The sequence below is a fragment of the Neophocaena asiaeorientalis genome, unplaced genomic scaffold, assembly GCF_003031525.2.
Source record: "Neophocaena asiaeorientalis asiaeorientalis breed wild unplaced genomic scaffold, Neophocaena_asiaeorientalis_V1.1 scaffold85, whole genome shotgun sequence".
NCBI lineage: Eukaryota > Metazoa > Chordata > Mammalia > Artiodactyla > Phocoenidae > Neophocaena > Neophocaena asiaeorientalis.
In genome coordinates, this window is record NW_020174301.1 from 11216884 (window position 1) to 11240188 (window position 23305).

The 23305-nt window shown below is 51.4% G+C and overlaps 1 protein-coding gene across 5 annotated transcripts in view; it reads left to right on the top strand.

The window, feature by feature from the left end:
- TACC2 (transforming acidic coiled-coil containing protein 2) overlaps positions 1-23305 on the top strand; it is a 186178-nt gene that overhangs the window by 92791 nt on the left and 70082 nt on the right. For 3 of the 5 annotated variants that reach the window (XM_024756028.1, XM_024756027.1, XM_024756031.1), the window contains exon 7: positions 2459-2629. The exons of 1 other annotated variant lie outside the window; for it this stretch is intronic. In XM_024756028.1, the coding sequence (XP_024611796.1) occupies positions 2459-2629 (171 nt within the window). Of the gene's footprint in view, positions 1-2458; positions 2630-17950; positions 18126-23305 lie in introns of those variants that run through there. One more of the 5 variants, XM_024756032.1, reaches the window with a different exon arrangement.

Below are 23305 nucleotides of genomic sequence, written 5' to 3' on the forward strand. Positions count from 1 at the left end.
TTCACTGCTTATGGATAAGAATAAATGTAGCTTTCCAGAGTGTGAAAATGGCTTTCTTAAGGAGCTTAACAGCCCCCCGTAGTTTTCATTATTCGTTTGAGTCATCTCTTTACGAAAAATGTTATTTCAGCCACTGTCCATGTTGTGACAAACAACAGTTTGAACAGCCAAGGCATCGTGCCATCTGTAAACCCACTTTGCACTTCTGCCGGTTCTGCCCACGAGCTCATTGTAATTTTTGTTCACGTGTGGATTGCCTTGCTCTGGGCTTAGCCAGGATCATTACTCTCTGCTCTGTTTTTCTCCTAGTTTCCATGAGGCCCAGGGGAGAAGGTCATGTGGTTCCAGCTCTGTCTCTGCTCCCTGAACCCGGTTTGGTCGTAGCCATTCGGGACTCCCCCCACCCCGTCCCCGGCTCTCCCTCTGCCTGTCTGAGTGCCCACTGTGGGTGGCCCGGCTGGATATTGGGCTGCTGGGGTGAATCTGAGAGACAAAGCCCCTGTCCTCAGGGAGCTCGGTCTCCCTCGCAGTCTTCAAGTCCCAGGTGATGGGAGTCACTGGTGATGGGAGTCACTGAGGAGGAGCTGGGGGCTTCCGGGTGTGTGCTAGGGGGTCCGTTAGAAAGTGGGCATGGAGCTGGACCCCAGCTTCGACCTCTGGCTGGGTTTCAGGCTCTTGGTGCAGTGTTAAGGATTCAGAGCCTGGGTTCCCATCCTGGCTCCCCCGCCTACTCGCTCTGTGACCTCGCCTCTCCGAGCCTCGGCTTTGATCTCTGTAAAGTGAGGGTGGTGACATCTGACTCAAAGGCTGTTGTGGCGCTTCCCGAGGTCACGTATGTGAAGCATTTAACACAGGGCCGGGCTCACAGGCTCAGGCACCTAGGACAGAGCCACCCCGGACATTTGCACCAGCAGGGGCAAGCTACTGCTGTTTTCGTAGCTGCGGAATAGTGAAGGCCAAGCCAGGACGCGGGCAGCGGAGCAATTGCTGGCCCGGGGAGGAGGGGGGCTTCCAAGGCCAGGAGACAGCAGGGGCAGCCAGTGCCGTGGGAACCCGGGGTGGGGGGTCCGGCTGGTCAGAGCAGAGCAGGTGAGGGTGAGGACCGTGGGGTGAGGCGCGGGGCAGAAGCCCGGCCCTGCAAGACCTGCTGAGAGCTGCGACGGGGATTCGGGGCTAGACTGAGAGTTCTTTCGCTGTACTGGGTGTGCGGTGCCCGTGGCAGCCGTCCTCCAGGCCGGGAAGCCAGCCTCGCAGGGGACGTGGAGGAGGTGGAGATTAGCAGGACACCCTTGACACGGAAACCTGGAAACCCTAACGTCCTGCCTTCCTGCAGTGCGGGAGCTGCCAGCAGGAGCTCACGCCCACAGGGAAGCAGTGAGTCCCCAGCACAAGGCTGTGAAACTCGTAACCCCAGATTCGACCTCTGGCTGGGTTTCAGGCTCTCGGTACTGAGCCACACAGTGTGGATAGCAGTGCGGACAGCCGGAGAGGCTGGGAGGGCTAACCCGCCCTGGAAGTCTGTGTACGGCCTTGCTAGTCTTGCTTTTGCCAAAGGGGAAGATCAAAACCTCTTTTGAGCTCCAAGCCTGGTGCCTTTTGGATCCAAGGGTGTGTCTGCAGGTGGCTGTCCTTCCTGCCTTCCCTCCTTTTTTTTTTTTTGCGGTACGCTAGCCCCTCACTGTTGTGGTCTCTCCCGTTGCTGAGCACAGGCTCCAGACGCGCAGGCTCAGCGGCCATGGCTCACGGGCCCAGCCGCTCCGCGGCATGCAGGATCCTCCTGGACAGGGGCACGAACCTGCGTCCCCTGCATCGGCAGGCCGACTCCAAACCACGGTGCCACCAGGGAAGCCCCTGCTACCTTCCCTCCTGCTGGGGGCCTCCCTGCACTCCCAGCCTTTCCCTGGATGTCCAGCAGGGGGCACTCACCCATTAAACCAGGGACAGGGCTGTGCTCTGGGAATCCTTCCCCAGGGAAGAGGGATCCCGGCAAGTTCCTGGTGCAGGTTCCTTGGTTACACATCAGCCTCTTCACTTCGACTTTTCTCAGCCTCAGAGTTTTGGGCCAAATCCTGGGGAGTTTGCAAAATTGTATTTTAGTTTTCAACTCCAAGAGTTTCACTGCTTATTAAAAAGTGATGAGAAACGATCATATGAAATTCCCTTCCCCCAAACAAAACTCAAACAAGACAACTCAGTGTTCTGACACCCGAGCTGCCTGCAGCCTAAGGGGTGGGGGCGGGGGGAATTCACAGCCTGGCCTGGGGGCTGCTGCACTGGAAGGTGCACCCCGACTGTGTCTAAGCAGAGGCCTGGGGAACCCGGTGGGGAGCCGGTGTGCTGGGTCTTTAAATACCCAATGCCATGTGTGTGACTGGGTTGGGAGGGGTGAGCGGGCCTGATGAATGTGCCATAAAGGAGCCGAGTTCCGCTGGGAATAATTCTCCCTTTGTGTCCCCAGCACCCACCCAGCTGCTGCCCGTGTGGATCTCACTCCCCCGGCCTCAGAACACACATCTTTGCCTTCCTGCCCAGCTGGTGATGGACACGCACCTTTGCCTTCCACTCCAGCTGGTGATGGAGTCGAAGCTTCCATTCCCTCCTGCCAAGGTCTAGCCAAGGACTTAAGCAGGTATTGTACAAAGCTCTCCTTCCAAGCCGCTGCCCCCAGAGAGGAGGGGCCTGGTGGTCTCTGTCCCTTAGGCCCTGGGGAGCTGCATTTAGGATGGGGCCAAGAAGGCGTTGACAGTTTGGACCCGTGATGCCATGTGTGATTGTTCGGGCTGTAGTTGATTTGAAGTTTATCCATGCTAGCAAGCTCTCCATGTAACAAAGTGGACGTCCTGTGTGAGTATTGGTGTATTAATTGGCATTCTCCGGAGAAACAGAACCAGTGGGATATATATACACATATACAGGCATAACTTGTTTTATTGTACTTTGCAGATGTTGAGTTTTTTACAAATTGAAGGCTTGTGGCAACCCTGAATTGAGCAAGTCTATTGGCTTCATTTTCCCGACATTTGCTCCCTTCGTGTCTCTGTGTCACATTTTGAGGATTCTCGCAATATTTCAGACTTTCGCATTAGTATATTTGTCATGGTGATCTGTGATCGGTGATCTTTGATGTTACTATTGCAAAAAGATTATGACTCACTGAAGGCTCAGATGACGGTTAGCATTTGTTAGCAATAAAGTATTTTTTAATTAAGGTATGTACAATGGTTTCTTTAGACAATACTATTGAACACAATAGTCTACAGTATAGTGTAAAAGTAACTTTTATATGCATTGGGAAACCAGAAACTTCGTGTGACTCACTTTATTGTGATATTCGCTTTATTGTGGTAGTCTGGAACCATACTTATATTACCTCGGAGGTCTGCCTGTTTAGAGAGAAATTTATTTTAAGGAATTGGCTCATGAAAATGTGGAGACTGGCAAATCCAAAAACTGCAAGGCAGGCCAACAGGCTGGAGGCCTGGGGACGCATTGATGTTGTAGCTGGAGTCCAAAGGCCGTCTGCTGGCAGAACTCCTTCTTCCTTGGGGGACCTCAGTCTTTGTCTCTTAAAGCCTTCAACTGATTGGGTGAGGCTCACCCACATTATGGGGGGTAATCTGCTTTACTTAAAGTCTACTGATTTAAATGTTACTCTTATCTAAAAAAATACCTTCACAGCAACATCTACACTGACCAGATATCTGAGTACAATGGCCAAGACAGCACTTAAAATTAATCCACAGCAAGTATTCAGAACTCCTGTTTCTATGCAAATGGCTGGTTCTGATTAGAAACTATTCTGCTTAGCTATTAAGTCCTCTAAAGAGCATTTTCAGATAGTCTTTTCTTGTGGAGGGCTAAACACACCTGGGTGTGTTGAGAAGGGGAAGCCCGTGGCCTCAGAGAGTCCTGCTACTGGGGAGGCACAGAGGTGCCCAAAGCTAAGCTGAAGGAGAGAGTGAGAGTACAAGGGGTGGCCAACGCATTGATGATCACCTGCCAAGCCAGTGTCCAGAAGTAATAGAGGAATCAGGGGAGAGGAGGCTCGTTGTGTGCAGATGTGGTTCTAGAACACGCAGTGATGAGGAGGTGGGGATGGAGCTGGACCTGAATCTCTCTTATCTGGATGATACTCCATGGAGCAGACGCTCTTCCTTGCCCATTATCTCTTGAGGTCTACCTGCCTCTCTGTTGGTCCCTTGTCCCCGAGGGCTTCCCGGGGGAGGCAACTTCTAAGCTGAGAACTGAAGGCTAAGTGGACTTAACTACACACGGGCAGGGGAGGGAACAGCATCTGCAGAAACCTTGAGGAAAGAGAAGGGAGCAAAACTGAAGAGGTCCCTTGGAGGCTGGGGCAGGCAGAGAAGGGAAGGGGGTAGCACAGTGGTCAGGGGCCGGTGGTTGGCACACCGTGGCTCATGTTAAGGATTGGGGGCTTTATTTTTTTTTCTCGGTAGAATTTTTTTCGATTAATAGATTTCTTTTAAGAATAGTTTTAGACTTACCAAAAAAAATCGAGACAGTAGTATCAAGTGTACCCATTTACCAAGCACACAGTTGCCCTATTATTAACATCTCAGCAGCAGCGTGGTTCATTTGATGCAATTCATGAACCAATACTGACACATTGTTATTAACTAAAGTCCACAGTTTATTCCGATTTCCTTACCTTTTCCCTAATGTCCTTTTTCTGTCCCAGGACCCCATCCAAGATACGACATGGCACTTAGTCTTTACGTCTCCTTAGGCGCCTCTTGGCTGTGACTGTTCCTCAGACTCTCTTGTTCTTGATGACCTTGACAGTTCTGAGGAGGACTGTCAGGTACTTTGTCGAATGCCCCTTAGCTGGGATTCGTCTGATGTTTTTCTCATGATTAGAGTAGAGTTATGGGTTTGGGGAGGAAGATCACAGAGGTAAAGTGCCATTTTCATCACATCATATCAAGGGTACTTACCGTCAATGTGTTTTATGACTGTTCACGTTGACCTTGATCGCTTGGCTGGGGTCGTGTTGACTGTCAAGTTTCTCTTTTTTGTCCCCTTTTCCATACTGTCCTCTTTGGAAGGAAGTCACTATGGGCACATCTCAGGACTGGGGAGTTGTGCCCCCTCTTTTAGGGGGAGTATCTACATAAATTTTTTGGAATTCTTCTGCATGGGAGATTTGTCTCTTCTCCTCCATTTATTAACTTATTCAGTCATTTATTTATATCAATATGGACTCACGGGTATCTATTTTATACTTTGAGTTATAATACAATACTACTTTATTTGGTCGCTCAGATTGTTCCAGCTTTTCGGCCATTGGGCCATTGGCTCCTAGGGCTTTATTTTAAGAAAGTCCAGAAGCCCGGAGGCAGGCAGAGATCTGAGCAGATTTGCATTTTTAAAAGATGTCTCCAGCTGCTTGGCAGGGCAGGAGTGGTTTCAGGACTGATCAGGGCCCCCAGACCCTGAGACTCCCTGTCCTGGCCCAGCAGACTGGACAGGACCAGGGACAGCTGTGGTCCCTTCGCCCTAAGTACACCCTCAGCTGTGGCTTCAGGGTGTTGGCCAGCTCCAGTGTCTCTCCATGGCTGCTCTTTTCAGCGGGGCTGTGGCCTGGATCCAGGGATCCAAATAAGTCCTGTCTTTTTCCCTTTGGCGGGTCCTTGGAAGTTTGCGAAGCAAGTTTCAAAAATGTACAAATGAAAATTTCATTTCACTGAAATGGAAGTTGTTATTCGCCAGGTCTGGGCCAGAGTCTGAGGTCCCTGTTGGTCTCATGATTTGGAGATACATCCTCCATCAGTGCCCATCTCCAGCCAGGCCTCTCTTGTTGGAGCTGTTACGCCCTCTGTGTGTTTTCACCATGCCCAGGCGACGGCAGTGCCCCTGACATCTATGGCTTTGTCTTCCCCTCTTTGGGCTTGGAGGGGAGAGCAGTGGGGCAGTGAGACCTGGTGTCTTAGCAAAGAAAGCCCAGGGCACATCTTATTACAGAATCGACAGATGTTCTGTTCTTGCAGGCATGCTGGGTGACTTCCTGCAGCCTCCCCCTGCTTCTGATGGCTGCTGTGGAAATGATGACATAATCCCACATTTCCAGTGCAAATGGCTTTTCTCCCGGAGTTTTCCCACCCTCCCCCCTCCCCCATGTCCACTGGTAATCATTAGGCCACAAGCCTTGGGGAGAACAGATGTGACTTTGAGAGAGTCCATGGGGAGGAGAGGGGGCTTCATTTCTCTGCTTCCCAACCCTGGCTGAAGCAAAGGGGGTGTCCTGGGAGGGACACTGTCCACCAAGGTGGCAGAGCTCCGACAGGCCTTCCTCGTTCCTTCAGCCCTGCCCGTCTGTGGCGTTTGTGCCCAGCAGACACCCTGACCCGTCTGCGGCGTTTGTGCCCAGCAGACACCCTGACCTACTAAAGCTGTTTGGAGAGCATTATGTGGCGATTAGTCGAGCTTTAAGAGGCTGGAGCCAGACAGGGAATCTGAAGATAAAGAGTTTCCAGGAGTGCAAGTCGAAAGCCCTCACTCTTGCAAAGGCAGCCACAGCTGACCAGGGGCTTTGGACCTCGGGGGGCTTATGGCAAAGAGCCTGCTGTGTTGGCACGTGGGGCAGGCAGATATGAACCTCAGCAAACATCAGAGCTGACCTCCCGCTCTGCCTACTGGGGATGGCGGTCCCTAAGGAATCGGTAACTTGGAAACCTGGCCAGCGGCTGCCTGGACGACCCAGAAGGAATGAGACGGGGGAAGCAGCTGAACTTCTTGCAAGGAGGAGCTGGTTCTGTGTTGGTGCAGGAAGGCCAGGGGGCAACAACCCTGAGACACACCACCCTGAATGCAGCCTGGCGTCTGGGGAGAGGCAGGTGGCCTGGGCTCACCACGGTTTCTGGTGGGATGTTTGGCCCACCGTGGGTAGCCCTCAAATGCTCCCGTCTCTCTGTCAGCACCTCTCCCAGACTTGAGAGCTTTTCCTAGCGGGAGAGGGAATGAGGAGACCTTCTCCCTGGCCTCTAGGGTGGTACGCTTCTCCTGCCAGCTCAGGGGAGTGAACCCCTCGAGAAATACCGCACATCCTCGCGCACAGCTCAGGGGAGTGAACCCCTTCAGAAATACCGCACATCATTGCGCACAGCTCAGGGCAGTGAACCCCTCGGGAAATACCGCACATCCTCGCGCACAGCTCAGGGGAGTGAACCCCTTCAGAAATACCGCACATCATTGCGCACAGCTCAGGGCAGTGAACCCCTCGGGAAATACCGCACATCCTCGCGCACAGCTCAGGGGAGTGAACCCCTTCAGAAATACCGCACATCATTGCGCACAGCTCAGGGCAGTGAACCCCTCGGGAAATACCGCACATCCTCGCGCACAGCTCAGGGGAGTGAACCCCTTAAGAAATACCGCACATCCTCGCGCACAGCTCAGAGAAGTGAACCCCTCGAGAAATACCGCATATCCTCGTGCACAGCTCAGGGGAGTGAACCCCTTAAGAAATACCGCACATCCTTGCGCACAGCTCAGGGCAGTGAACCCCTCGGGAAATACCGCACATCCTCGCGCACAGCTCAGAGAAGTGAACCCTTCAAGAAATACCGCACATCCTCGCGCACAGCTCAGGGGAGTGAACCCCTCGGGAAATACCGCACATCCTCGCGCACAGCTCAGGGGAGTGAACCCCTCGAGAAATACCGCACATCCTCGCGCACAGCTCAGGGGAGTGAACCCCTTGAGAAATACTGCACATCCTCGCGCACAGAGCCAGGCCGTTTGCCCACTCACAGCTCAGTGGTTAATTTCGTAGGTGGGGTCAGGACCATCCTTGGGGTTGCTGATGCTGAGACTCTCTGGTGATGAGATGCTGCACTGAGCAGACTGGGGTCTCATCTGGCCTCATTCATTCGTTTACGTGAACCCAGTTTCATTTCACTCACTCTCCTGCCTGTCAGACCCACTTCTTGCAGGGCAGCCCTGGGCGTGGATATGTTGCTGAGAATCACCGTCCTGGCGGGACAAGCAGAGGCTGTCTGACCTGGGCCTCTGGCTCTCGGCCAGTCTCATGAACAGGCACCGGTGTTTGGGGGCTGCTGAGTTTCCCAGTGTTTGCAGGCAGGCGTGTCTGAAGCTCCACCTGGCTGGCTTCAGCCCCAGGAGCACAGCGAGGAAGCCCGTCACTCTGTTCTCCAAACACAGTTCGGTAAATGGTGGCCTCCTCAGTCTGGGCGGAGCCAGTATGGAGCAGGCGGGACCCGTGATCCCAGCTCTCAAATTCTTTTTTTTTATTTTAATTTATTTATTATTTTTTATTTTTGGCCGCATTGGGTCTTCATCGCTACGCGTGAGCTTTTTCTATTTGTGGTGAGCGGGGGCTACTCTTCGTTGTGGTGCGCGGGCTTCTCATTGTGGTAGCTTCTCTTGTTGCAGGGCATGGGCTCCAGGCACGCGGGCTTCAGTAGTTGTGGCTTGCGGGCTCCAGAGCAGAGGCTCAGGGGCTCAGTAGTTGTGGCGCACGGGCTTAGTTGCTCCACGACATGTGGGATCTTCCCAGACCAGGGCTCGAACCCACGTCTCCTGCACTGGCAGGCGGATTCTTAACCACTGCACCACCAGGGAAGTCCCAGTCCTCAAATTCTTTTTCCCATTTCTGGGGGAAGACAGGAGAGTGGGCCGCCAGGCAGGGCTCCCCTGACCCTGCTTATTGGGGTGCAGTTGGGAGACTCCTCCAAAGCTGGAAGGGATTCTGACCTGATTTGGGGTCCAGAGAGGAGCAGGGTGTGCATGGAGCTTTGAGGGGCCAGTGAAGGCCTGGATGGAAGTCCCCAGCCCAGCTCTGCAGGCGTGGGAGGTGTCAGGGCAGCGTGAGGCCCGGGAGCCCGCCTTCCATTCCCAGTGGTGCCCTGGACCCCATGTTAGGTTGGCTGCCACTTTATAATTTTAGATATTTGCATTTCAGGAGGGTCTCTGTGTCCCCGGCATTGGGCATTTCGTGGGGCATATGGGAGGCATGGCCTCAGCCCTCCAGGAGCCGACCTGGCCCAAACCTCTGCTTTGTAAGGAGAAACTGGATGCTGGGGGTACTGAGGGGCGGCTACCCTAGTTTGAAAGGGTCAGAGCAGACCCCTCTGGAGGGCGATGTGGACCTCCCAGAAACCAGGGAGCCACACCTTGCTGTCCCCAATGCTAGGGGACCAGAGGCATGTTCCCAGGCTGGACAATTACTGCCCCAGGGAAATGTTGACATAAAGTAGGACCCCTTCATCTTTTTCTGCATTAATGGCTTAAAGAGATGCAAAAAAATGTGAATATACCATACACATATTCTGCACTGAACTTTTATAAGCTACCAGCCTCTGAAAGCTGTCACGAGACCTGGTGATGCCTCTCGCACATTTTCTTAGGGTCAGCGGGATGGGGCAGGAATTGGGTCAATCTGCTGTCACGGCAAGATTGTCTTCCCATGGACAGATCAATTCTTAAAAAATCCGGGTATTCGGGAAAAATAATCCCTTTTCCTCAGGCACTAAGTTATAAGGTAATTGCATCCAGTGACGGTTAGGCAGGGTGCCTAGTGGGTTACATAGTTAGGGTCTATGGGATGGTTATGAAAAGAAGGAAGTATATTTAGGGTTTGGTAGCACACATGTACACATGCCCCCCCCCCACACACACACACTCACACTCATTCAGTCACTGCCCTCAGATGTTATGCTAATTAGCTATCAGTAGATGCGCATGGTTGCTATTTCTGGCCCAGCTGTTCTGGATTTCTGTTCTATCACAGAGCCTTGAGTCAGCAGTTCTGGGACTCAGCGCCTGGTTTTCACCGCTCCGCTCATAAGTAGGACAGCCCCGTGTCAGGCTCTGTGTCACTGCTAGTCAGGCATGGGAAGACATTTACTCCAGACCAGCTGACAACCGGCCACCTTCCTGAACTGGCCTCTGCTCTGGGGCAGCGGACGTCACAAGGACCCAACGAAGGAAGGACCATGAGTTTTAGAGCTTCTGCACGTGCTCTTTTGCATTTTCATCTTGGAAGCATTTCCACACTGAACGGCCACTTTGGGGCCACTACGGAGAACCCTCTCTCAGTCCAGATGGGTGGAACCTGCAGTTCTCAACCTGTTTCTCCAGTCTGGCTTCAGAAACCAGCTTCACTGTCCATTTTGACAGCTGGGAGATTCCATCTCTGTTTACACTTGAATGTTCTCTTTAAAAGGTCTCTTATTCCTGGTAACCTCTAAAACCAGTAGGCTTAAGCTCTAGAGGAACTCAATAGATTAACACAACAGTCAAATCAAATACAATATTTTAGCTCTTTTAACAAGGACTGAAATGTTTTTATAGTGCTTTTGCAATTTTCTGTTCTTCTTGGAAACAGTTCTCCAAGAGGAAAGATGGATTTCACTGGTTATGTTTTTGACCCCAGTCAATCGGTTCTCTCTTCCCAGGTTTGAATGAAACTTGACTATTTCTTAGTAGAAGCTTGAACTCTGGAGGTCGGTGTTTTATTTGGCCAAATGTCTCCCTGTTCGGTTTTGCCTATGATCTTAAACCTAGTTGTTAAAGTAGTTACAGTAAGGGGTGCAGATTATCTAAAGCAAATTGTTCCTTGAGAAAGGCCACTTAAAATGAATCCACTTGTTGAATCAAACTTTTACGGTAATAGTGGGGAAAATGTTTAATTGGGACTTGATCTTGAAAAAAGAAATGAAAAAATTATGAGAATGATTAATATTTAACAAAATGTGGGCTTTAATGATAACCATATGTTCGTGCTTAGCATGAACAAAGAATTTTGGCTACGTTTTTCTGGCAGATTTTCAGACTTGCGTATTCTTCACTTCACACTTGACCCCTGCAGCTCAACTACACAGTCACTTTAACATAAATGCTTCAACTGTTTTCTGAAGGGCTCTCTCCCTTCTTTGATGTCCTCTCCTCGAAGCTACCTTCTTCCTCATCTTTGTGAGTTTCTCCTCTTCAGTTGTTCACAGATCACCATTATCTCAACAGGTTTGGGTGGCTTTTGAGCAGTTCCTCAGGATCAGATTCATTCACTTCATGGTGTCCTGCAGCTTCTGCTAGGTTTGCAGTTTCCTTTGCAGTTGGTGGTGTTGTATATTTCCCCACAATCAACGAGTGACAACTGGCAAGAACTTGTGAAGCCAGGAGGAGTATCTGAGGGACAACTGAGTCCAGAAGTGGTTGCTTTGTTGATGAACGTCTTCCAAGGCTGACCTTTGCTTTGCCTTATTGTAACCTTGTTACTGTGGGAGCGTGGATGGGAGGGACCCTCTCTGCAGGATGGGGCAACTGGAAATATATCCTCCAGGAACTTCTGATTTTATTGATTGCTAGAGGAGCTAAGTAGGGGCTGATATGTTTGCTGAAGTTGCCATATGAAATTGAATGTTGTGTTGGTGGAAGGATATTGTTGAAGGCATTATCCACCATATACCCTGTTTCCTGATGGAGAACCCATAGGAAAGAACATGTTGAGAATGTGAGTCACGCAAAAAGCTGCTTATCCATGGAATGGCCTTTTTAAAAAAAAATCTGCTGGGTTTTATGAATTGTGTAACTGAAAATGATTGTTTCCCTTTTCGCTTTGGCTGCTGGGAAACGTAGAGCCAAACTTGCAGCTTACTCCAACCAGGGTTTAGGTAAGTACTTTCGGGATAACCTCAGTCCCTCAGGCTTTTAGCCATCTTTTCTTTCAAAATTCTTTTGCTGTCTTGAATTGCAAGCTTGAGTCCTTTTTGAGATTAGGTAGGATATATTTTCTAAAATGTTATCTCAAGAGTGTCTTCTACCATTTCCATCTCAAAAGAGCTGAATTTATTTGGTAAAGAAAGAGGGATTTTAAGGATCTTGTTTAGTCTTCTGGGATGTGGTGTTCGTGTTACTGATTTCCTTTGCACATGTGACGAGACTTCTCAACTCAATGCTATCCTCATTTTTGCATAGCCCTGGGTTTTAGGGTTAGCCTGCTTTCCTTCCTTCTTGTAGGAATCAAAGATTAAAAATGTATCCTGAATCCTTAATTTTGAAATAAAAGTGAGTCTTATCGCTCTCTCTTTTTTTAAATATTTATTTTATTTATTTATTTTTGGGCTGTGTCGGGTCTTAGTTGCGGTGCGCGGGCTTCTCTCTAGTTGCGGTGTGTGGGCTTCTCTCTAGTTGTGGTGCGTGGACTCCAGAGCACATGGGCTCCGTAGTTGTGGCGTGCGGGCTCAGTAGTTGCAGTGCTTGGGCTTATTTGCCCTGGAGCATGTGGGATCTTAGTTACCGGACCAGGGATTGAACGGACTTCCCCTGCATTGCAAGACGGGACCACCAGGGAAGTCCCCCTTATCTCGCTTTACTGATTCCTTTTCTAGTACATTTTGGCTTGCCTTCCTGGGTCTAACAGTAAAATCCTCAACCTTCACCTTCTATCCTAAAAGAATTGAAAGGAATTTTTTTCCCCATGGAGAGTAGCCTTTGGGGTGGTCCTTGCTTGCAAGGAACTTTGAACGATCTCAGGTGTACCTGTGGTGAAGGCGGTGAGAAAGGCATAGAAGATCAGCCCTTTTCAAAGAGAGAGTGAGAGAACCTTGGAAAAGGTGAGGTTTTACCTGAGCCTGCTCTTCAGCCCAAGTAAACCACTCAGACTCTGCAGGGTGAGCATGTGAGATCTAATGTTGGAGTATAGAAGATGATCAGAATCCCTGTGGCCCTGGAAATGAAGGAACCCCACCATCTTCTACCTTTTCTCTATTTACCATAAGACTGAAGACTTTTGCCAGGACCTGTTCCCACATCCTCTGAGGTTTCACACCGTGTATGTTTATGAAGCTCTCGCTGAGCGTGGGGCACACGGCAGGCCGGAGAGCGTGGACACCAAACACAGACACACAGATAAAGCGAGACTGATGAGGCGAGAAAGCACCAGGCGTAAATCTGCCCGCGGTAGAGAATGGGGAGAACGAAGTCTGTGGGCTGGAGGAGACTCACCCCTCCTACAAGCTGGCCGGGAGATGGGCCCTGACGCACAGGAGGAATTGGGGGAGCTGGAGAGGTTGGGGAGGAGCATCTCCTCGGCTTGAGGTCACAGCGGGGACCCTGGCCCTGCTCGAATGCAGGATGGAGCCAGTGTCAGGATCAGGGCCGGAATATAGAATTGGGACTTTTTCCCGAAGGCAGTGGACAACTTATGGAGCGAGGCTGTGGGACGTTAAAGCTGTGTCTCCAAAAGCCGAGGAAAATGGCCCCCTACTCTGTAAAACCTGGGTGGGGAAAGTATCAGCAACACGCCGTTCGTGACCTGCAGCCTGGTCCTGTACGCCGGTCGGCTTTGCTGGTCTCAGGCTCCTATTTACATATGGTTGCTGAACGTGGGCCTGCAATCAAACGGCTCCCAGCTCTTAGAGTCTTAGGAAAGGCAGTGAGCGACAGGCTGGCTGGAGCTGTGGGTTGTGGGGCAGGACCTTCCGGGCTTGAGATGAAGGAACAAGCTGCAAGCGGGTGGTGATGGCACCGCAGAGCCGGGACCCTGCCTAAAGGTTGGCGGTCCACATGCTTTTGTGCAGCCTCCCTCTGGTCCCCACGGTGACGGTGAAGGCCAGAGACTTGAAGAAATAGGATCTTGCCCAGGCCCATTCTCCATCTGTATTGACATTATTCGTGCTTGCCAGATGGATTTTCCTGTGATCTGACCTGGTTTCCTTTAGCCAGTGTGCTTGGGCTAATTAGTAGCACAGGGGTCCACTGGTCTTGTTTGGAGAGTGTTGTTGCTATGGCAACTGGAGACTTCCCCGAGGCTGGAGGCAAAGATGAAGCCGCTCAAGTGTGTTTTTCTTGGGGTGTCAGAGGTGCTTCAAATGACTCGCCCTTTCTGACTGTGGCTCGGTCCCTTGGACCCTAATGGGATTTAAGAGTCTGTCCCATGTATCTTATCCCTCAATTACAGGGATTTAGCAGGTTTGCTGATCTTTCTGGTATGTGTCAGTGAGTAACTTGAGAATAGACGCATCAGGCCCATGCTAAATGCACTAATATATGTGGAATTGCTAATTGATCTAGAAATGATGGGTGCATTCCTTGATTTATCCAGGTTTCTAGGATGTCTTGGGGACATCAGTAGGAGGGCTGGCAGTGGAGCCCATCTGAGTGGGCTTAGCTGACCTTTAGCGTTCTAGAATATGCATGCTCTGATCCAGAGCAGAGCGGGAGGAGTTCAGGTCTCATTAGGGCCATGGTTAGAAACATTGGGTATCACTGGTTTGGTGGAGAGAGGAAGTGCTCTGCTGTAGCAGCCTCTGCATCTCACAGAGCGGCCAGGTGCGGGCAGGTAGAGTCTGGAGTGTGGGGTGGGTGTGAAGAGGCGGTAAGGGAGGGAGGGAGGGGCAGCCGGGCCGTTTGAAGGCAGCACTTCCGGGAAGGAAGGCTGGGACTAAGCAGAGGGGACTGATGGGACTGTTGGGACTGACGGAGCCTCAGCTTCAGCCAAAGGTCTGGCCCAAGTGGGTGCTCAGTGCAGGTTTGACTACACTAGGGAATGTGTGATTGCAATGCTAATTGTTTGCATTGTAATAATTTTGGATGGAATCTGTGCTTTCTTATTGTATAAACCCCATGATTTTACCTCCTGGGCATGATTTGGGGTGGAGTGGCTGAGGACGGAAGGGAGGAAGGGGAGGGAGTAAGCAGGCAGGCGTGCGGCCTAGCGGGTGGTGTCTGTGTCATCTGCAGCTTCTGTGGATAACCAGAGCCTGGGGTCTACGGAGCATTTAAGCGGGCTTAAATGGCCCTGGACTGCTGTTTTTTCGAATTTCCTTGGTCTAACTTGGGTATTTTGTTTTGTTTTGTTTTGTTTTTTAATCTTTTCCCTTTTTGTTAGTCGTTCTTAGTCCTAGAAGTGTATCTTAAGCAGTCCATCTTGGTTGGTCAGCTTGGGCTGCTGTAATAAAAATAACTTGGGCCAGGGGGCTTACACAAAAACAGCGATTTCTCACAGTTCTGGAGGCTGGAAGTCTGAGATGAGGGTGCAGGCACGGTCGGGTTCTTAGGGAGAGCAGCCCTTTTCCTCTCTAATCAGTCTCCCTCCCCATTTTTTTTAAGTTTTCCTTTTTTTCTGGAGGCAGAATTACTAGCTAACCAAGCTTGTTTTATTTTATTTATTTCTTTGGCCATGCTGTGCAGCATGCGGGATTCTAGTTCCCCTATCAGGGATCAAACCCGTGCCCCCTGCAGTGGAAGCGTGAAATCTTAACCACTGGACCACCAGAGAAGTTCCCAAGCTTGTTTTAAATGGTGTGTAAAGTAAGCATCAACTGTCTTAAATGAGGGTCTGAGAAGTTCTTCTGGAAGTTCATCACAGAAACTAGTAATGCACGGATTTCAGTTGCATCGACCTCAAGGGCTTCCAGGTTGTATTTGCTTTCCCCCTGGTTTTTGGTCATGTTTTTAACATCACTGAGATGGTGTCAGCCTACTAAGTGAAGTGTCACTAGGTCATAAGTTTATGACTGTTGGGGCTCTAAATAAAAGCACTTCACTGTAATGCCTCCTCATTTCCCACGTGGTGCTATACTTAGGGGAAAACGTTTCTTATAAAGAAGGAAAGAAAATTAACACCACTCAAGCAGCAATTACAGTCCTAGTCCCAGGCTTTCATACGTATACTTTAATATTCCCAATACCCTGCAAAATAGATGCTACCTCACTTTTGCCAGCTGAGGAAGCAGTGGTTCAGCATGGTCAAGCGATTGCCTCAAGGCCACACAGCAAAGGAGGGAGAAGTCGGGAGTTGAACTCCCTTCTCATGTCAAAGCCCTCTCTCGTTATTGCAGCAAATCCCTACCGGTTAAGGATCTGGACACTTGGAAGGGTCTGTGCTTTCACGTGTCATGAAAAATAAAAGTTAGCAGATGAGTTCTAATTGTGGTTTCTCATTTTTTCCCCATGTATCTTTCTAGTGCTGAGTTTGGCTGAAGGCCGTACATACCCTCAGTGCCCAGGGAAGGGGTCACTTTCCGCAAAAGATGAAGTCTAAGTTAGAGCTTATGAAGTTTTCAGCTCCACGTGGTCAGGTTCTTTGGACTCCCAGCTGCATATGTGGCCCAAGAGGTCTGTTTTCTGACAAAGAAACAAACCCTCGGGGTGCCGAGAATGACAGGATGAACAAGTCTGAGAATCCCTGCCACCAGATGACACGCCACACGACAGTGAGTGACAGCTTCCTGGGAGGTGCTTTCTAGAGCAAGCCTCACCAGGCCAGCCCCTGACAGTCGCCTTCCCTACGAGACTGACACATCATTAGCTATTTTCATATAAATTGGAGAAAGTAAACCTTCTCAGTGTTTCCCGGAAATTTCATGTTGCTGCATCCCGGGAAACGATTTTGACTTTCTGGCTCTTTGTCTGACACTGATCTTAACTGTCAGCAGAGGAAAGTCAGCCCACCATGAAGCTCTAGAACTGCTCAGGAGCCACAGCCTCAAAAGTACCCGTCCAGACACCCCTGGCCACAGTTTTAGAAAACACTCAGTGTGTTGGAGGACATTTCAAAACGCTTTGAGTTTTGTTTCCATTTAATTTTTCTTTTGGCCACGATTTAGATGCATTTTAGGCTGACGGCGCTGTGGGGTGAAGAAATGCTGGGAACCTGGGGAAGAGTTTTCAATTTACGCATCAGAGGTTCCACCTTAATTCAGTCGTGAGTCTGTGTTTGGAGCTCAGAATGGGATGGATGGTCAGTTCCCGGGTGGGCCCCCAAACCTCCTGAACCAAAAGGAGATGAAATCCTTCTCTAGTAGCCTTCGATGACGCCACCCAGGAGCCCAAGCAAGACTTGAGGGTTTTGGAGCCAGCCAGAGCCAGGTGGGGGGACCTGGCGAGCTGGGCATGGTTACCCCAGCAGGGGGATGGGGGTGGGTGCTGTGGGCACTGGATGGGGTGTCACCGACAGTCCTGCAGGCCCAGCCTGTGTTTAGAAGCACAGAGATGGATGTTTTGATTGTATGTCAGGGAGGGCTGCCTTTTCCCTGTGCAGCCTTAGCCTTAAGGGGCTTTTGACATGCTGCTCGCAGCCTGCCTGGCCTCTGATGGTTTAGGACGAGCCCTGGCACGGGGGCTTCTCTGTGGAGCCCTCATCTGGTGGCCAAAGATGGGGCTGCAGACTCTGTAGCCGCTGTGTTTCTTTCTTCCCCCAATCCCCCCACCCCCAAAAGGTGTCCTTGGAGGCCGGGCCTAGGTTCACGAGGGGTGGGGAGGCGGGGAGCCAGGCCCTCGCATCTCCCTGGTACAGGCCTCAGCCAGCGCCAGCCTGGCCACCGGGCCTGAAGGAGGCAGAAGCCGCCAGGATACTGCACACGTCTTGCACATTTCCCGCTGCAGCCTGTTTACCTGCTCTCCCAGCCATCGGGAGAGTCCACTTCCTTCCTTGGAGGGATGAGCCAGCTGGAATGAGAATACCCTCACTCCCTCTGTGGTCAGCCTGGCCGAGACCACCACGCCCCTCCCTCCTGGGGCCCCGCGCTCCCCAGCCCGCAGTGCATTTGCATTTCAAAGCCACACAATGCCGGCGGTCTGGGCGAGGCTGCGGGAAGCTGGGGGAGGCGACTTGGGTGTAGAGGGAGGGTCTTCGCCCCGTTTCCGGAGCCAGCGGTGGAGCTTTGTGAAGATCCAGGCGTCGGGGGCTGCTCGGTGATGATGACATCACCGTGTCGTACACTGGAGCCGGGCTGCCGGGGGGTTTGAGAGCAGATCCATTCGGACCCCACCGGCGCTCACACTCACACTCGCGCGCCCCGGCAGAGCCGCGCGCGCCGTCCACACTCGCGCACACACTGAGGCGCGCGCCGGCCAGCCTCGCGCGCACACTTCCGCGGCGCTCGCTCCCCGGGCTCCGGCTCGGGCCCCGATCCGCAGCTCCCCGCCGCCGCCGCCCCGGATGCCAGCAGCTGCTCCCATCTGCAGTGCAGCAGCCCCGGCCGCCGGCCGGCCCACCCCGGGCTCCCGCTGGAGGAATCGTGCCAGGACGCTGGCCCTACTCGCGGCTAGCCTGCTCGCCAGGGCGCAGCGAGGATGGGAGGGTCACAGTCTCTGCAGCCAGTCCCAGCCAGCGACCTGAACCTGGAGGCTTCCGAGGCTATGTAAGTGCTCCGCCGGGCCGCCCTGGAGGCCCCCCCACCGTCCCCCCAGGAGGAGAGGCTACCAGGGCTTTGTTAGTGCCCCCTCTCCTGATGCCCTGGCAGCCCGGAGCTGGGACTGGCCCCGCCGTTCTCTCCAGGCAGCCTTGCATGGTTTTACCTGGTGGCTCCCCCTTCTAGCATTTAGTTCCCCCTCTGGAACGGGCATCTGGCAGCCCCAGGATACTGCCGGGGGCAGAAGTGACCCCCTGGAATTGTACGGTTGTTGAGCAGCCCAGTGCATGACTGGGGGCTTCTTGTGTGTCTTCACTCTGCACCCCCGGCACAGTGGTATTTCCTGCAAGGGAACAGCCGGGCCTCAACAGGGGCCTCATGGGAAGAATCCTTGAGTGTGGCAGTGCTGTGCCCATGGAGACAGACCAGTTTAGGGGCAGCCACTCACGTGGCTAGGCGGATGGAGTGGAGCATCGCTGGTATACGTTCAGTCCCGTTAGCCTGAGCGTCCATGCACTCACTCGCTGGTGAACGCTGTCGATGACAAGGCCTCTTGCTATTATTAGTAAAGGCAGCTGAAGGGTCCTGTCGTTGGTCCATCGGTCGAGGCAGCATTTGACTGTGCATCCATCCAGGAATCCGATCGTTTCTCTAAACCGCAGAGCTCATGTGCTCAGAAGTGGCCTTTATCCTGGCTGGGTGTTTATTAGGATTGCCATTTCTGTACGGTCGTCTCCATTGCCTACCCCGGGCATGCCTGGAGCTTATTGAATAGATCTGGCTGCCGAGCTGTATTTCAGCAGGTCAGGCTTGCGGGCCTCCACATCCCAGCCTTGCCTGCTCTCCTTTCCCAAAGAGAAGAATGTGTTTCAGAGAGGAGTATTTGGTGGATGCAGGGGTGGGGACGGTCAAGTGGTCACGGGAGCCACGGATGTGTAGATTAAAGGGTTGCAGGGATTGGTCTGTGTGTTGTAGTAGGGATGGGGTGCCATGTGGGGCTTCCTCACTCGTCCCCGCTCCTGGGTTTCAATGAGGAGCTGGCTCAGCGCGGTGATGTAATGCTAAGCTGAGTGAGCCTCATGGTTTTCCAGGCTCTGGCTCTTCAGCAGCGAACCACGCTAAGGAGCAGGTGTGCACCGATCATTTGTCTTCCTCCCCGTAGCTCGAGAAAGCATCATCTTACAATGGAAGCGCGTCGTGTTGGAGGATTTTAAGTGCCGTGAGCCTTGCGCTTTGCCTGCCCTGTTTTTCGTTCATGTGTCGTATTGTTAGATGCGTGGAAATCACGTACTACCACACAGGATTTGCGCCTAAGCCTAAAAGAACGGTTTCAGCCTGTGTTTAGTTAAAGGGCACTAGCTGGCTAGTGAGATGTCAGGGCTCAAACCTGTCTAAAAGCTTTAGAGAGACTTGGAAAAGGTAATGTGACTGTATGTTTGGGAAAATACACTCTTCAGCCATTGGGAATTCAGCTTCCCCGTCCCTGGCATCCCCTCCCTCTTTCCCAGTTACGTTAATAAATGACCAGGATTCTGCTGGTTGAGGTCTGAGTTGGGAGAGATTCTGTTGGTAGAAGCTGTCTTTTTGGCTAAGGTCCCCTAAGTCTACCCTATGGGAATAAGTGGTGTTTAAGTAAAACTCCAGGCCAAATAGCCACATCGTGATGGAAGCTGCTTCTCAAATATTGCATGCGTGAGCTGGTCCATATGTGCCAGTCTGAGTCTTCTTTCCCTGGAAGTGCGACTTCTGAAATGTCTCTAAATCGAGATCTTTAAGATGGTATATTTACTCCTAAACAGAATCCCACCCTCCATCCCCTAACATTTTTGTTTTGAAAAAATGGAGAGAGTGGAAATGCTTGGGGCTGGTGCCATACCTGGCAACTATTCTCTAAGATCGCATCTCTGATGTCTGAATAACTGGGGCTTGTTTTCCTACTACAGATTCGCTTATTTCCAGTCTAGAGATTTAAAAAAGTATATTAAGAGAGTACCCCCTTTTTGCACAGGTTCGTGTCTTTCACAACAGCATGCGTTTCCATGCACATAAAATCACAGGCACATGGATAATACGCAAGACAGCGTAGCATATGGTCCATGGCAGAAGAGACGCTTCCACTGTAAGATAATGCTGTCAGGGCTGCAGGGACGGAGATGAACTCGGTGCACGCCTGCCGCGAGGTACAGCCCATGACAACTGGTATCTGAACCGAACATCTATATCTTTTTTTTCTGGTGGTTCCCTGTGAAAGATCAAATGAAGGGAGGCCCGTGTGTAAGAGTGAAACCAAAAGACAGAGGAAGACAGGGATGATTTGGAAATCCCTGCAGGACATTTTTTTTTTTTTTTTAGTTTCAGGATTTCTCTTTCTGGTTTCAGGTTGGGGTGCCTTTGGGCAACTTTTGTGGCCCCAGCTGATAGCTTCATTCTGTACAGGAGTGCAGTGGGGTAAGGAAGGAGGAGGAAGATGGCGAGTCTTGGGGTGTAGCAGCAGACTGGAGGGTGGCACATGGGATTGGGAGGTGAGGCAGGGGGACTGAGGTTCAAGTGTTGCAGTCCCTTGCTATTCCCGGGATGGTCCACAAACAGCAGCATCAGCTTCCCCTGGCTTGTTAGAAAGGCAGAATCTTAAGCCCCACCCCAGATTGGCTCCATCAGAATCTCCATTTTAACCAGTGATTTGTAAATATGCCCAGATGATTTTTAGGCAGAAAAGTTGGGGAAGCCCTGAGCTAGGTGAGTCTTTCCATCCTGGTCCCTCAGAAACCATTGGCCACTTCTCTAGCTGCTGCTTTCTTGTCTGGGAAAGAAGTTCTGGTAGTGACAGTAGACGTTGTTTCCGAATAGAAGAGGAGTAGCAGGGAGAGGAGAATTCTGCCACAGAAAACACTTACTTCTCAGCACTGACGGTTGGGAAACACATACAGGAAAGGGACGGGAAGTACTTGAGTAAATGTGGTCTGAGTCTATTGATTAGACCCGCTGGCTGTGCCCTTCTTCCGCTGCAGCATTAAGTACTTTGTCCTTTGTGTAGCTAGAGACCCTCATTCCGGGGGCTTCCTCAGCTTCCTGCAAATTCCCACACCCTGGCCACCGAGGGGCAGCCAGGGGCCATTAGCATCTGAGAGTGAAAGCGATTGTTCTGTGGGAAAGTTCAGCCTGCTTGTCTGTGGCACCACTCATGACCTGGGCTCTAAAAAACATCACAAATAGGGAAACCCATGCCTGTGTAGACCCGTGAGGATCAAAATAGGAGGGCCAGGATGGATGGAGAGAAGTGATGACTGCCCTGGTGATTGATGAGACAGGGGAGGGAAGGTTAAAGACAGTGGGGAATACAAGTGCAGGGTTTATACTCAGATGACCAAGAAAAGGATGGTTTCCTTGTTTGCCAAAACAAGGAAACGGGATTGGGAGTGCGTTTGGGGGAAGGTTGATGAGTTTGGGCTGGGATGTGAGATGCAGATGGGATCAGAATTATAGCTGAGAGGGAATTCCCTGGAGGTCTAGTAGTTAGGACTCCGAGCTTCCACTGCAGGGGGCACGGGTTCGATCCCTGGTCAGGGAACTAAGATCCCGCATGCCGCGCAGCATGGCCAAAAAAAAAGAAAAACAATTAGAAAAAGGCATATATATAGAGAGAGAGCCAAGACAGTGGCCAGGACCAGAGAGGCCTTGGGCACCACCTGCACCAGGTTCAGCGGTTCCAGGACAGGGGTTGCACCTCTTCGTGCAGCTGTGTTCGCAGATGGGAAAGTAGAGTTTTGGTCTCTTCCATCCTCGTGTGTCTGGCTCCCCATCTTGTCTCTCAATCTGGGAGCTGCTTAGAGGGTCCAGTGACTCTGACCTTGCCCCACCTGCCTCTTAGGGCTTCTCAGAGGTGAGGTTCCACCTGTGTAGACTCTGAGAAGGCAAAAGCACCAGACAGTGGCAAAAGCAGGAACGCTCTGTGCCTGAAAATTACCAGCATGTCAACCGCTCAGAAGTCCCGAAAGGGCTGCTGGGGCTCCTGGCAGGCTCTTTCTCATTGGATCTCTTTCAAAGTCTTGTTTCTTAAGGCGACCCTTGGCTAAGTCATTTAGCTTAAATGACAGCATCTTGAATGTGGGCTTCTCAGTTCCTAGAAGCAGATTTCACTTTTGGATATTATCGTTTGACAAAATGATGAGTAGTTTTTTTCCCCCGAAACCGAATAAGCTGTAAAGTTGTCTGTAGAGTGGGAGTTGCCTGAGTCCCAAAGGTGCTATCTTAGTTCAGGTTGCTATAACAAAAATACCAGAGATGGGGTGGCCTAAACAACAGATATTTATTTCTCATAGTTCTGGAGGCTGGGAAGTCCAAGATCAGTGTGTCGGCAGAGCCAGTGTGTGGTGAGGGCCCCCTTCCTGGTTTACAGACGGCTGTCTTCTTGTCCTCGCATGACAGGGCAGTGAACGAGAGAGACGGAGAAAGAGAGAGAAAAGCAAGCTCTCAAGTATCTCTTCTTATAAGGGCACTAATGCCCTTACAAGGCTCCACCCTCATGACCTAATCACCTCCCAAAGGCCCTACCTCCTAATGCCATCACGTTGGGAGTTAGAGTTTCAGTGTACAGATTTTGGGGAGACATAAGCACTGAGTCCATAGCAGATGTTCTTCCTTGGTTATCATTTCTGAATATATCCAGCGTGGTCTCTGTGGCCAGGTACCTGGGTCCAGAAGAATGGCCCTTCACTACCTTCTCTGTAGGGCTTATCTGCTGGCTTTCTCTAAGGTGAGCAGAAGGCAAGAACATTCCAAGGCCTTCCAGGTAGCTGCCAACTGTCCAAGGGGTCATGCCACGCCTTTCTGCTGGGCACTGGGACAGGGCACCTGCTTATGGTAGGGTGAGCAGCTACGACTGGGAGATGAAGTGACCGTGGCAGGTGTTACATCCAGGTCAGTGGATTCGGGGCACTCTCCCCATCGACGCTCTGTCCTCATCTTCATGTTTCTTTCTGTCATCTACAGCCTGTTTCAGTGGCTATAGTTTTGGTTGCCTGGGAACCACTGTAGCCTGAAATATGATTGGCTGCTCTTGCCAGATGGATTGCCTGAGCTGGGGCAGCGTTCGGGGGTAGGCAAAGGATGTTGAACAATTCCGTTCTCTCTCCCTAAGATTAATGATGAGGACTTAGGCATTGTAAACAATTGTTCCATGAAAGCCAATT